General features: G+C 38.6%; 1 protein-coding gene across 2 annotated transcripts in view; it reads right to left on the bottom strand.

Annotated features, from left to right (window-relative positions):
• The window catches only part of nfia (nuclear factor I/A), a 245412-nt gene extending 234194 nt beyond the window's left edge, over nt 1-11218 (bottom strand). For both annotated transcript variants that reach the window (XM_084723833.1, XM_084723831.1), the window contains exon 1: nt 10631-11218. In XM_084723833.1, coding sequence (XP_084579959.1) covers nt 10631-10726 — 96 coding nt within the window. In that variant the 5' untranslated portion in view covers nt 10727-11218. The remainder of the gene's footprint in view (nt 1-10630) is intronic.
• Nucleotides 11219-13958: the final 2740 nt, after the last annotated feature.

Here is a 13958-nt window from a genome sequence, read left to right as displayed (position 1 = left end):
ACAGATTAATCAATGATGAAAATAATCGTTAGTTGCAGCCCTAATTTTCAACATAGATGAAGATAACACAGCAAAAGGAGGCTAAAGGAAACAAGAAAGTAGAAAGTTATACAAAGCGCAATTGTTATTGGAGCACAGAGTGGAAAGGGGCGGGACTTTGAAAGGGTCAACTGGATATCAAGAGTCATGGAATCTCACTTGTTTTGATATCAACAAAAAGCTAAGAAGAAAAGGAAAGATGAGGCAAATCTGAAGGGAAAGGAAAGAAAAAGAGAAGGGAACAGAAAGACAAAAGTATGGATAAACAGCCAGGAAAGACGTAGGCAAAGAAAAGATGCAGTGAAGGGAAAGGAAAGATGATGAGAAGGAAAAAGAAAAGGGTGACAAACAGACAGGAACAGGAAGGAAACGACCAAAAAGGAAAGATGGCAGGAGAGATGGCAGGTGAGGTAAAAGGTGAGCGGAGGAGTGAGTCATGTCCGTTGGTCAGTGACAGCCTGAGGCACGCCGGGAGCTCGAGGACTCAATGTGTCCTCACACTTTCCACACCACAGGATGACCGCAGGAGGACGAGAGACTGCCAGGACGAATGGAGAGAGAGAGAGTGAGAGAGGGAGAGAGAGGGAGGGAGAGGTGGGCGAGTGAGCACGCCGCGTTCAGGAAGTTCAAGCAGACAATTCTAATCCCCCAATTTCCTCCTCTCTAATCATCTCTACTACGCTCATGGCCGTCTCCAAATTGGAAACATCTTCGGCACAATATGACACTCCCTCTGTAACACACACACACACACACACACACACACACACACACACACACACACACACACACACACACACACACGCTCACAGGAACACATACCCTTCCTGTGTCGTCTCAGCGTGGACTCTGTGGTGTTGAAAAGGTAAAATTAGTGTGAAAATGTGACTCATTTCCATCAGCTGACTGACTGATCAAACTATGACTAACAGGAAGGTCACAGCTTTTTTTTTTATTTAAGGAGAAGTCCCACATTTTCATGTCTTGTCAGATGAAGATACCAGCTTCAGCTCGGTCCAATCGGTCTAGTACAGAGAAATGTTTAGCCTAGCTTAGCACAAAGACTGGAAGCAGGGGGAAACTGTTAGCCTCCATCAGAGGGGAAGAGTCTGATTCACACATGGGATGTTTATGGTCAAATAGAAATAGAAAAAGGAGATATTGTGGTTTTAGCAGCAGTTAGCGTTGGAGCTAATTGTTGACCAACACTTGCTGGATGCAGTGACTGCACACTGCACCTCTAATCTAGGTCTAGATCCGGAGAAAACATCAAACATTGCAGCTCAGATTAAAACTCAAAATGTCCAAGCTGAGCTGAACGACATTCACACACCCAAAAAGTTTCCAACTCAAAGCCCGACAAACTGTTGATGTCTGACAGTCTTGGGTCGGGTTTCATCCCTGAATCTCTGCAGAAATTAGGACTGCATCCAAAAACACTGTGACTACCATTTTTTGACAGTTTGGCTGTCACCATCTTGTTTTTTGGAGCCAGTGACCATATTTGGACAAGAAGGTGAAGCAGGGAGGATGCACATTTCTGTCTCTATCCTGATTCAGTATGACTGAGAACTCCAAGACAAACTGTAGTAACAAGTCTCTTTTACTAAAAATGGGACAATAATTTACTAAATAAACATCCTGCTGTATTGAAGAAGACTTCAAACTAGAGATTGAGATCATAAACTCATTATGAAACTGTTTACTGAGCTCATAAATCAACTGAGAAGTCGACTCATTTTCTCATAAGTTTATATACAATCAGACTTATTTTCGTAACCTGTGGAGTCGTCCCCTACTGACCATTAGAAACAATGCAGGTTTCTGAAGTGGCTCTGTCCACTCTTTATGCTATCTATGGTTGCATCAAAGTCAAAATGTACCAAGTTAATTCTGATTCTCCAGTATTTATAGACAGTACCTTAATACAAACATAATAATGAATTAAAATAATTAAAAAGCATACAATCAATATTTACAATTTGTTTTACATCTTTGAGTGTGTGAGCTGTCTGTCAGCAGACATCAACAATATTTACCATGAATTATGAGAAATACATGATCACCTTCACATGCTGAGATTCTGTTATATGACAGCACTGATGATGATGAAGGAACTTCACCTTGTGTGCTGGGAACTAAGCACTGACAAAAGGTGGGTGAACTAGAGTCAAAACTGACTGGACACATCATGTGTTCTACAGGTGAGGAAATATCTTGATTCTGAGATGCATCATGATGCAGACATAGAAGACTTTGTATCCACACAGTGACTTGATCTGGAGTTTGCAGCTTACACAAAATTAGAGCCTACCAAGGCTGATTGTTGATTTTCCATCCTCAATTGGAAAACAACGTCCAAATTTCATTTTCCAAGTGTAATGTCACTTCATACTGTCCAATATTTCTCTCAGGTGAATTTTAATAATCCGGTGTATTATCATCACTCTGTGTGCAATATCAATATTCCCTTTGTGCAATGGTGTAAACTGAACTGCTGGGTCTCCTTATACTGTATACACTGTTCCTCTTGTTACATTTTTATATTTTATTGCTGTGAATTTTATTGCATTGAATTGTGGGCAAACGTAACGCAAAGACACTGTGGTTAACATTACTCTTATATGTTGGGAGATATGGCAGAGGGAGGCAGACATCAGCAGCTAGTGATAAAAACAAACAGTATATTGAAAGCGGACATCTGGACACATATTTCCCGAACTTAGTGGGAAGCATGAATAGAACAAGATGCACACGGTGTGTAAAACCTTCCTCACAAAAATTAAACACTTTGGTAGCATTTATGCAACGAATCTGAGGAACCGTGTTAGCCGTTTACACCCTGAGCTAATGTCTGAAACCATGAAAACAGTGAGACAAACTAACCAGCCAAGAAAACTTTCAGCCAACTCTGAGAGGGAATCACCAAACCTGTAGGAAGAAAGCTAAATCACACAGATACTGGCACTGAAAAGATGCACACATGCACATGCACACTACATGACCTTTATCAAATTCAGAATACTGCCATATTCTAACCAGCCAACAGTTAGCAGGACTGAGGAAGAGACACGTGCACAAAAGAAAATCTCAAATTTGTGGTTGGAGGAAGAAACACACCTATTTTTAAACATTATTTTAAACATTTTATATCAAAATAGTTTTGGATTTGTGCAAACATTGCAATGCTGTTCTCTTTAATAAGGTGGTTGAATGAATGAAAGAAGGAGGCTGTGTTTGCTCAGTCAAACAAGTCCGTCACTGGTGGAAGACTCTGAAAAAATACTATTTTGACAGAAAGAATAATCCATGAGAATCTGCACAGCTGCATGTAAACAGGAATATTAAAGGAATATTCATTTTCATTAGATATGTAAACAGCTCAGTCTACAGTCGTAGACTAGCTCAGTATGGTCTTTTTCAGAATAAGGGCAAAAGCTGGAATGTTGTGTTGATGTAAACGTGTGCGTATTTAGCGGGCTGTTACTGGAGGTTAGTTTGGGACGGCTGCTCTGCGGGTGCACCGGACTGATGATGTGTATTAATGCTTGAATACAGAGAAAGATAGAAAAGAGATAGAATGAATAAATGGTGTGGCTGCTTCCTTTAACACCACTCTTGAGGTTCATCTACATTTTCCACTTTGGTACGATTCTTTTGGTTTGTCTGCCACAATGTCCGTCCAGTTTCTGTGTCTCATCGTCTGGGTTCTGCTCTGCTGTGTTTCTCTCAGTTTTCCTTCACTGAGCTCATTAAAGTCAGTTTTAAAACTCGATGTCTGTCAGACTCACAGAGCGGTCCGACCCTCCTCTGAGACTCTGGCTAATGAACTGGACCTCACACAGACCACAAACACAGAGCCGGGCTGCCGTCGGTCCGCTACGATCCAACGATTCACAGAACTGAGCGTCGCCAGACCTCTAACTCTGAGCACACATCCAAACACATCAGAGGGGAATAACTCCCACCACTAAAACTTTACCACAAGCTAAAGTTCAAAGATTTTATCTTGACATTTCATATTCTGATCCGCAGCCAAAACACTGAAACATGCATCTTAATCTTCACTTTTTTGAAGCTACACATTTGTCAGATTTTCATAATAGATTAAATTTATATAAATAAATTAGACTTCTGTCCTTTAACTAACAGATTTATCAGTTAATCTGAACTTTTTTAAGACTTTTTAAGATTTTTGCAATTGGCCATTGGTTTCTTTTCTTTTCATTACTTTTATGTAGTTTCCTCATACTGGCCGACACCCGAACACCTTTATCTTTTTCCAATTTAAATGTTTAGCTTGCAACAAAACACAAACTAAATAACAATATATATGATGAAGGAAACTATAATTTCATTTATGACAATAGTCATAATTCACAGAACCACACGAAGAGCTGCAACATTGATTAATCAAGTAGTTGTCAAATACTACATTAATTGCTGACTATGTTGATATTCGATTAATTGTTCTGAATTAAAAATGTCCAACTTCTCAATGTCCTCTCCGACAGTAAACTGAATATCTTTGAGTTTGTGGACATAAGACATTTGAAGACGTCATCTTGGACTTTGAGAAACACTGAATGACATTTTTCACAATTTTCTGACATTTTCAAACAAAAAAAAAAAACTATTAATCAATTAATCAAGAAATAATTGATTGAAAAGAATCATTAGTTGCAGCCCTAAATTAAAATAATGCAGTTTTGAAAAAGTACTACCGATCACTGATGCAGAGTTTGTGGATAAAACAACATATTTGAGAACGTCATCTTGGACTTTGAGAAATGGTGACCATGTTTGACATTTCTGAATCAATCAATGGAGAAAATGACACATTCACCAATAATGACAATAACTGTTAGTATAGTTTAAAATTTATGATACCAGTACCAATAAAAGTACCCAAAAGTGACACTGATACCAACAAAGGACTGCATTTTTTACCCGTCATGTGATGGAAGCATTCCTGAAATAATCCTTCTATTATTTCTATTATCTATCTCTTCTGTTATCTATTTAACACATTTATTTTCTATCAAAAAAAACCCATACAAATAGTCTTTTTTTTTCTAGATGTGGGTAAAAAAAAGGATGCAGGAGAAGTTTTAATACTCCTCGGTCCTGGGTTAATTTGGGCAACACACTTAAAAACTTGATTCTCAAACTATGGTACAATTACCACACTGGTGGTACTCAAGCTCCCTCTAGTGGTACACTGGGGAATCTCCTAAAATTTAAAACCATAAATTAATTAATTTAAAACATGTATACATACTTCATACTGTATATATGTACTACTTCACATTTTGAGTACAGTTAGTTGTAAGAGTGCCTATTAGTCCCATTATGTTGTAGAGAAGTCAGACATCTCTACAAAACTCTGCAGCTCACAAAAGAACTATCGAGGCGGATAAACAGAGAAAAAATATGTGTTTTTGATTTCAGGGTTAAATGTCCCTTTAATGAGGGCTTTGACATTAGACCATATTGCCTTTCGTAGATAGTTCTGTCTGTACATGCAGTAATAATTACATTTTATTATAAGGAACGTATCTGCATTTCTCTGTTTGTTTGTTTGTTTTGTTTGTTTGCTAAAACTATATTGACAGCAATCTACAACATTATGTGAAGTGATCTGTGAACTGTTATTTAAGAGGGTGAATAGTTCTGCAACTAATAATCATTTTCAGTTTCTATTAATCCTGTCACAATCTTGTCACTTGAAAAATAAGTCCAAACATGTCTTTCCTGTAATGATTATTATAATTATTAATCAATCTGTCGATTATGTTCTTGATTAACTGATTAGCTGTTTGGTCTAAAAATGTAAGAAAATGGTGAAAAATGTGTCCTAAAACTGGTCCAAACATGTGGAGACATGGACGTATGCTGCCGCTCCACATGTTTGGACCAGTTTTTCAAGTCCTTTCTGTAACAATTATTTTCTCAGTTAATGAATTTCTTGTTTGGTCCATCCGTACGTCCATGTGCTCCACCTGTTTTCATGTTTGGACCTATTTTTTCAACCAGTGATCAATCTGATATTTTTTTTTTCCAATAATCAATTAGTTGTTTGGTCCAAAAATGTCAGAAAAATTTTCCCAAAGTCCACGATGACATGAGAGGAGTAAAGAAACCAGAAAATATTCATATTTAAGAAGCTGAAACCAGAGAAATTTGGACTTTTTCCTTCAAAAATGACACAAAACAATTAATCAATTCCCAAAATAGTTAACGATTAATTTATTGGTCGATTAACAATTGCTGCAGCTCTAATGGTGACTCTGTATGTATCAGGAGAATTTTGAGGAGGAGCCATGTGCTTAAAGTCTCACACAGCAGTGAATAAACGTCCTTTAAACCGGAGCTTTTTGGTGTGCAGATCTTCTGTCAGGTATCTTCTGATCCAGCACTCGACCCATAAAATACTGGGATGTGCACATTTTTTAAATAATCTTATTAATACAAGCAAATATCAAAAATCAAAATAATAAATTACACAAAATTACAAACAGCTTCTAGCTGAGATAATAAGGCTTCCAAGCTTCCTGTACTCGCCTTTATGTCACTGTCTTTTCTAAATCAAGGTGAATAATTATTATTCTCATGAGCAAAAATAACTTCACACACTGAACAAATATAGCAAGAGAGTGTGTGTGTGTGTGTGTGTGTGTGTGTGTGTGTGTGTGTGTGTGTGTGTGTGTGTGTGTGTGTGTGTGTGGGTGTGTGTGTGGGTGTGTGTGTGGGGGGCTCACTGCGAAATGGATTATGGGGCCATCACTTGTAGTGGCGCAGAAATCCCTTTAACCCCTGTGGTGAAGGAACAGTGTGCAGCAGCAGAAACTTTGCTGCTCTGAGATCAGCTGGTTTTCCTGCTCGTCTTCTTCAACCTTTTTAATTTTTTCACTTTTTTTTTCCACATTATTTTCTTTCCTGTTTGGCAGAAAGGACAGAATAACTTGAAACTGATTAAATGACAGTTATAATCTAAATGTGTTTGAGTTTTTTTAATTATTCTTATCAAAAAAATAAATAAAATATATAATTTTATGAGATTTACAGATCAACTCAGATCCTGCTGAGAAAAGAAGATTAATTAATAATATTTTACTAAATTTTCAGAATATTTTTTTCTCCTCTTGTGGTTGTTGTTTACTGTTTTGAAGTGAGAGCCTGTGCGGCTCTTTAACTTCACACCGTTGCATTAAATGTTAATATTAATAAGATCTGATTACACTGGAGTGTGTTTACTGTATTCAGCTGCAGACGAGTCGGCGGCGTGGAAGCTTGTTTCACAGCCACTTACTGTAAGACGCAATATATACAAACTGGCAACGATTCAACCGTGATTATAATGTGTTTTATTTTAATATAATTACACTGAATGTGTGGTGATGCATTAAAAATTTGAGGAATATAAATGTTAAGATTTGTTGATATAAACAGAACCGACTGATAATGAACTGTTAAAAACTAAGAAGAAGAAGAAAAGCTGAGATAGGAGGAAAAATTAAAAATATTTGTTTTCTGAGATTAAATTTATCAATAAAAATTAAAATGTGGAACATCTCAATGCAATAAAACGTGCATTAATTTTACCTTTTTGCAGATTTTGTGCAAGTAGATTTCAGGAGCTGCTTGCAGCTTTTCAAATTGACAGCACAAAGAAAATTAAGTTAGTTGCAAATATTGTGAAAATGCAAATGCTGGACATTTTTTTTTTATGATATTTAAAACCATCATTCTTTCTGGTGTCAAACGTAAAAAATGAACTTGAATTTTAAAGAAGCCTGTGGCACCATTAATATCAATATTCACGTGTTAACTGAGGACAACAAATTAAATCATCAAACAGCCGTTTTCGCCGCCATTTGTGGAATTTTAAATTATTTAAATATAAATGAGATCAAAAAACTAAAATCTGTTATTATAACACTAAATTAAAAAACTGATCCGTTTCCCTGAAATGACCCGACAGAAATCATCACAGCTGCTTTTTAAATTTTAAGCAGATAATCCTCTTTGTGCTTTCGGCCACTTTAACCTTTTCTGCTGCTTCAGACTCTGATGCTGTTGAAGCGCGGACGGACGGATTTATGTCCAACTAATTACCTGCTATGATCATCGCTCACAGCTCAATAACATAATACAAAACTGTTTTTAACACATTAATTTATTACTGATCAAATGTTTTAATTTTTAAATGATCAGGGATGAGAATGTCGGTGCCTCAGTACGAGAATTTCATTGTCGTTTCTACAATATGCAGGTGGAAATACGTTCGAAAAATTATGCAAGCAAAAACCTCAAGCAATTAAGTACAATAATTTGAAAGGAAACTAAAATTTAAATTCTTATTTTTTACTTTCTGTGTCATATTTCCTTAAATCTGGCTTTATTTTCAATAATAGAGTAATTTTTGGTGCAGCATCACAACATTTTATTTGTATTTCATTAGGAAAGACTTTTATTTTATGGGTCCAAATAATCATCAGTGCAAATAACCTTAACAATAAAATGCAGTCAGATCAGACTATTTAACTGACACCCTGACACAAAGGGGATATTTTTAAATATATATATTTTTTTAAAAATACCATTATCAATACAAATGAATACCTTTTTAAATACAATGTATACAATTATAAATTGAAGCGCATTTGATGTAAAACTTAAAACCAGACTGTTGAGTTGAAAGTGAAAATAGAGTCTTTTTAAGCTGAAATCTGTGGTGTGTTAAATTGTGCAGACAGAAAATCATCACTGCAGCAGCTTAATTTGATTTATGCCCTATTTGAGACACAATATCAGACAGACACAACAAATTAGCAACAACATGCACAGTGAGAAAAGAGATGCTGTGACACCTTCCATTATAATTATTTGGGGCTCAAAATAATTAAATCATAAAGTGAAAGTGTGCAGTCTCACTGGACCAAACAATCGATTTATGTCACTAAAGCACAACAAAAATAAAGCTGTCTGCAGGTTTTTAGCAGAATGCAAATAAAATATATAAAAAACCCCCAGATTTCCACTCATTTTCAAAATAAAATTGTCCTCCATTCGAGCCAGCAGGCGCATTCAGACACACACCGGGGAGCAAAACTCTCTCACCCACCAACTGAGCCTCTACACACACACACACACACACACACACACACACACACACAAACACACACACACACACACACACACACACACACACACACACACACACACACACACACACACACACAAACACTCCTCGGACCCTGAGCAGACGGCCGTGGCCCATCATCATCCACGGGCTGCCTGCCGCTGTCCTGCTGGTGGTGGTGGTGGGCTGGACAGTGAAAGTGTGTGTCTCTCTATGTGTGTGTGTGTGTGTGTGTGTGTGTGTGTGTGTGTTTTAGGGGACGGGTGGGGGTGAGGGGGGCTGGCGGTGGTTTTGGTTTGACCGAGAGGAATTCACAAAGTTCACGGTCCTGTTACGGAGAGGATAAAGCCGCCTTTGTCTCTTTGGCAACACAACTCTTTTTTGTTTTTATTCAGGCTGGAGGAGAGCGAGAACCTGCAGCGCCAAAACTCTGCATCCAGCCGTTCTGTCCGTCCACCAAAAACTCACCACAACGCCACGACACCAGGGTGCAGACGGAGCTGACCCTGGTCGCACAATGTTAAATGTGACGGTGGCAGCAATAATGAGCTGTCCTCTAATGAACCCTCTGAGCTCTTTCATCTCTGTGGCTCATTTGGTCGAGCCGGCCACAATAGACTATTGTGAGGCACCAAAACTGCCCCCCGACCCCCTCCGCGCCTCTCAGCGGAGTCACCAAACTCCCCTTAACCCCCCGTCTGTCTGCCAGCTTCTCCCTGCTCGGACCTCAGCCTCCCCCCTACTCTCCCGCCCCTCCGTTCTCCCAGCCACCACAGCAGTGACGGGGGTGTCAAAGGTCGGCTGGCCTCGCTGACCACGACAAGCTGCTGACTGCGGCCCCGGCACTGGAGCCCGAGCCCCGGCGCGTCCCGGGACACCACCGCAGGAGAGTGGGGTGTTTGTTCCCTGGTGCGATGTAATTGCCACAGCGGCGGTGGTGTGTCAGAGCTCAGGGAGCCGAGCGCGATGTTCAGCTCTTTTTCTCAGAGAGCGGACAGAGACAAAGCAGGACTTTCAGTGTGTTTGCAGAGAAGTTTCCTGTTAATTAGACGCAACGAGAGGGAGCGCGGGAGATGACGAGAGAAGCCTCAGCGTCACGACAGCAGAAGAAGAAGAAGTAGAAGGGAAGAACAAACCCCCTGGCCGCCGCGGCTGCAGACCTGAGCTGCTGGCACCCATCCGCTAACGGGACGCCGCGGAGACAAGAGAGGGGGGCAGCAGCGGCGGGGGAGACGGGACGCTGACAGATAAAAACAACAAACAAAAATCCAGGAGCTTTTTTGGAAATAAAACACAAAGCTGCTGTGCGTCTGAAAGCCCAAGAAGAAGAAGGAGGAAGAGAAGAGAGGAGGAGGAGGAGGGAAGCAGCTTCTTTTTGGTTGAAGAAAACAGCAGGAAGAAGAAGAAAGAAAGAAAAAAAAAAAAGAAAATGTTGTGCCAACTTACCATCCACCAGGTCCTGGCTGAGATGTCGTAGCAGAGCTGCCATTTGATGGAGCCTTCCGAGGTTTTCCCTGCCATTACGCTGTCAGCAAGCTTCATCTGATGCGAGTGCGCTCACCGGAGATAAGACACCTAATTGAGAAAACATTTGCACTGGCATGTTGGGCAACATGTAGCCCGCTCCATACCATATGGAATCATGGGTAAAAAAAAAAAAAAAAAAAAAAAAAAAAAAGCTCCTTGACAATGAACCAATCTCATGCAGACCCCGTGGCAAGGTGAGCGGCAGTCATCTGCTCAGAGAGACAAAACACACACCCCCTCACATACACACACACACACACAGCCGAGCAGAATGATGAGCCTTTTTTCCGCATCGCCGTGCACCTCGGGTCGCTTCTCCTTTTTTTCCCCCCCTCCTCTGGTATAATTAGGGCTTGTTCTTCATTATCATCATCATCACCAGGAGCAGAAAAAGAAGAAGGAGAAGAAGAAGAGGAAGAGGAGGCAGCCCTGGCTAAACTGAACTGACTCCAAACAACTTGTACGGCTTTTTTATGGTCACTTTAATGACGGGACAGAAGGAGGGAGGCAGGTAGAGAGCAGGGGGGGAGAGAGGGGAGAGAAAAGGGGGGAGGGAGGGCAGAGGGCTGCAGCACCGCAGGGCGATCAGTCCTCCGGACACATGGAACTGCTTACACACTATCATGCTATGTTTTGTTTTGAGTTTCCATCCTTCCTCCTCCCCCCCCACACACTTTTCTCCCCCCCTCGTCCTCACCCCTCCGTCCCTCCTGCAGCAGAAAACTCGTGTGTTTTGGCATAAATACCTCCAGACTGAAGCCCGGTGAGAGAGCGCAGACCTGTTCACGCTCCGTGAAGAGAAGACACTGCTCGCCGTGCGTCCGTCCGTCTGTCCGTCCATCCGCCTGAAACACATCACACTGAGCCGTCAGTAAGTCTGCTTTCATTTCACTTACACTTTACAGCTCGGTCTGAAAAACAAGGACTAGTAGTAAAATAATACTGTGAGAAATGCGTCTTTGCAAGTAAAAGTGTTAGAAAATGTTCTGCAAGTCCTGCGGTATTAAAATGAAAGTCTAGGTCTAGAAAATGTCAGAAAATGTTGATCAGAGTCCAAGATGACGTCCTCAAATGTCTTGTTTTATCCACAACTCAATGATATTCAGTTTACTGTCAGAGAGGAAAGAAACCAGAAAATATTTCCATTAAAGACGCTTAAATCAGACAATTTTTGACATTTTTCGTTAAAAAATTACCCAAAATGATTAATTAATTATCAAAAGAGTTGCTGTTTAATTTAATAGTCAATTAACAATTCCTTAACTGATAAATTGCTGCAGGTCTACTCTTGTTAGTGTTATATTATTATATAGTACAATAGGACTATCATTACATATACTGTACACTGATTTGTAAACAGCATTTTAATCCAGTAGCTGGTGGAGAAGGAGATAGTTCAACAGCTTTATATAGATCATCTTCAGTTACGTATGACTATAATAATAATAATAATAATAATATATTTTATTTGTATAGTCCTTTCAAAGGACTCAAATGCATTTTACATAGTAAAAAAAACATCAGCAACATTATAAGCAATATCAGTATAAAAACTACTACAAACAGCCAGAAACAGTAGAAGCACTAACAATAACTAGCTGGCAGTTAAATAGATCAACTACCAGATAATATCTGGAAGCACTTTATAATAAGGGTCCTTTTATAAAGGGTTTTTAAACCTTGCTTTCATCTAAACTATTTTTGATGTTAAAATTTAGACAAGCCAGAGAAGTTTCCTTTCTGCAAACAAATGTTTGTGCATTTCATTACAACCTGGTGTTATTTTTTGTTATAATTGTGTTACAGGTGCTTGTACTGCATAAGAAATAACACCGAGTCAAATCATCCAAATCTGATTTGAAAATATTGGTTCAGATGTTCTGTGAACTTTTTTTTCAGACAGAAATTGGTCAAACGGTGCATTACATGAGAAGAGTCATACTGGAGAGGAATAAAACACCAACCAGGAGGACTTCTTAAAACCAATATATTACCCCTGAAACGTAGTGAAGTGTAAGTATAGAACAAAATCACAAGTACAAGACTCAAGGAAATAATCACTGAAATACTGAACACTGAGTTGTAAACAGCATTTTAATCTTGTAGCTGTTGGAGATGGAGTTTGTTTTACTGCTTTATATACTTGATTTAAAGTAATTTGTGACTATAAAAATAATAAATTGTATTTGTGTTGCCCTTTAAAAAGGGCAAAAGAAACAGTAAAGGCCATATCAGCATAAAAACAACTGCAAACATATACAGTCAAAACAACAACAAAAATAACTATACCTGTCAGTTAAATACAGAATGATAACTGGAAGCACTTTATAAGAAGGCTCCCTTAATAAAGGGTTTATAAGCTTTTATTAATGTTACTAATTCATTTACTTATGTTGTATGAGTCAGTTATAAATCATTAATAAGCAAAGTACTTCCAGAAGTCCAAAGTTTAAACTGTCCATCTTAATAATGTTTAATATTAGGATCAGATAAGCTAAAAGTTAAAGGTGCTGGTTTGCAAAAACTGAACTTAATGTTGCACTTCATTACAGTCAGAGCCATTTTCCGTTCATTATTTTATTATAGATGTTGCTTATACTTAGAGCTGCATGATATGGTAAAAAAAGTAGTTTATTTTGGCTGGAAATGTGATCGCGATATGCAATACGATTAGTGAGGAAGATTATTCTTGCACCAGAATCTTCTCTTCTCTTCTCATTTTTACTTAAAGAAAATAAAATAAAATCATAACGATGTGACATTTGTTGGGGTTTGAACCAAACAAACACGTTGACATCTGGAGAAAAAGATTTGTAGGTCAGAACATCTCTACATATATATATTAATTTTAATGCTGTTTACTCTTATTTTTCCTTTATCAAATAAATGCAGGGTGGACATACTGTGATTTTGATTATTTTGCAATTAATTGTGCAGCCCTAATTGTTCTCCATAAGAGGTCACCTAGGTATCAAGTTGATAAATCTAAATCTGACTAATAATTTGAAAATATGGGTCCAGATCTCTGTTTTTTTTCTAGAAAGTAAGCGGTCAAACGGTGCATGAAAGAAGTCTTTGTGACATTAACAGAAAAACAAAATTCCCCCCTGAAATGTAGTGAAGCAGAAGTATAAAATCACATAACAAGTAAAGTACGAGTACTTCAAACTGTACAAGACCTGATTAAATGTAGTTAGTTACAATCAAATACAAAAAGATGTTTTTTGTCTATAAATTATTTTGAATT

The sequence above is a fragment of the Lutjanus erythropterus genome, chromosome 7 (genome assembly GCF_056507025.1).
Source record: "Lutjanus erythropterus isolate fLutEry1 chromosome 7, fLutEry1.hap2, whole genome shotgun sequence".
In the NCBI taxonomy this organism is placed as follows: Eukaryota; Metazoa; Chordata; class Actinopteri; order Lutjaniformes; family Lutjanidae; genus Lutjanus; species Lutjanus erythropterus.
The sequence above is the reverse complement of the archived record's forward strand: the minus strand, read 5'-3'. Positions and strand labels throughout refer to the sequence as shown.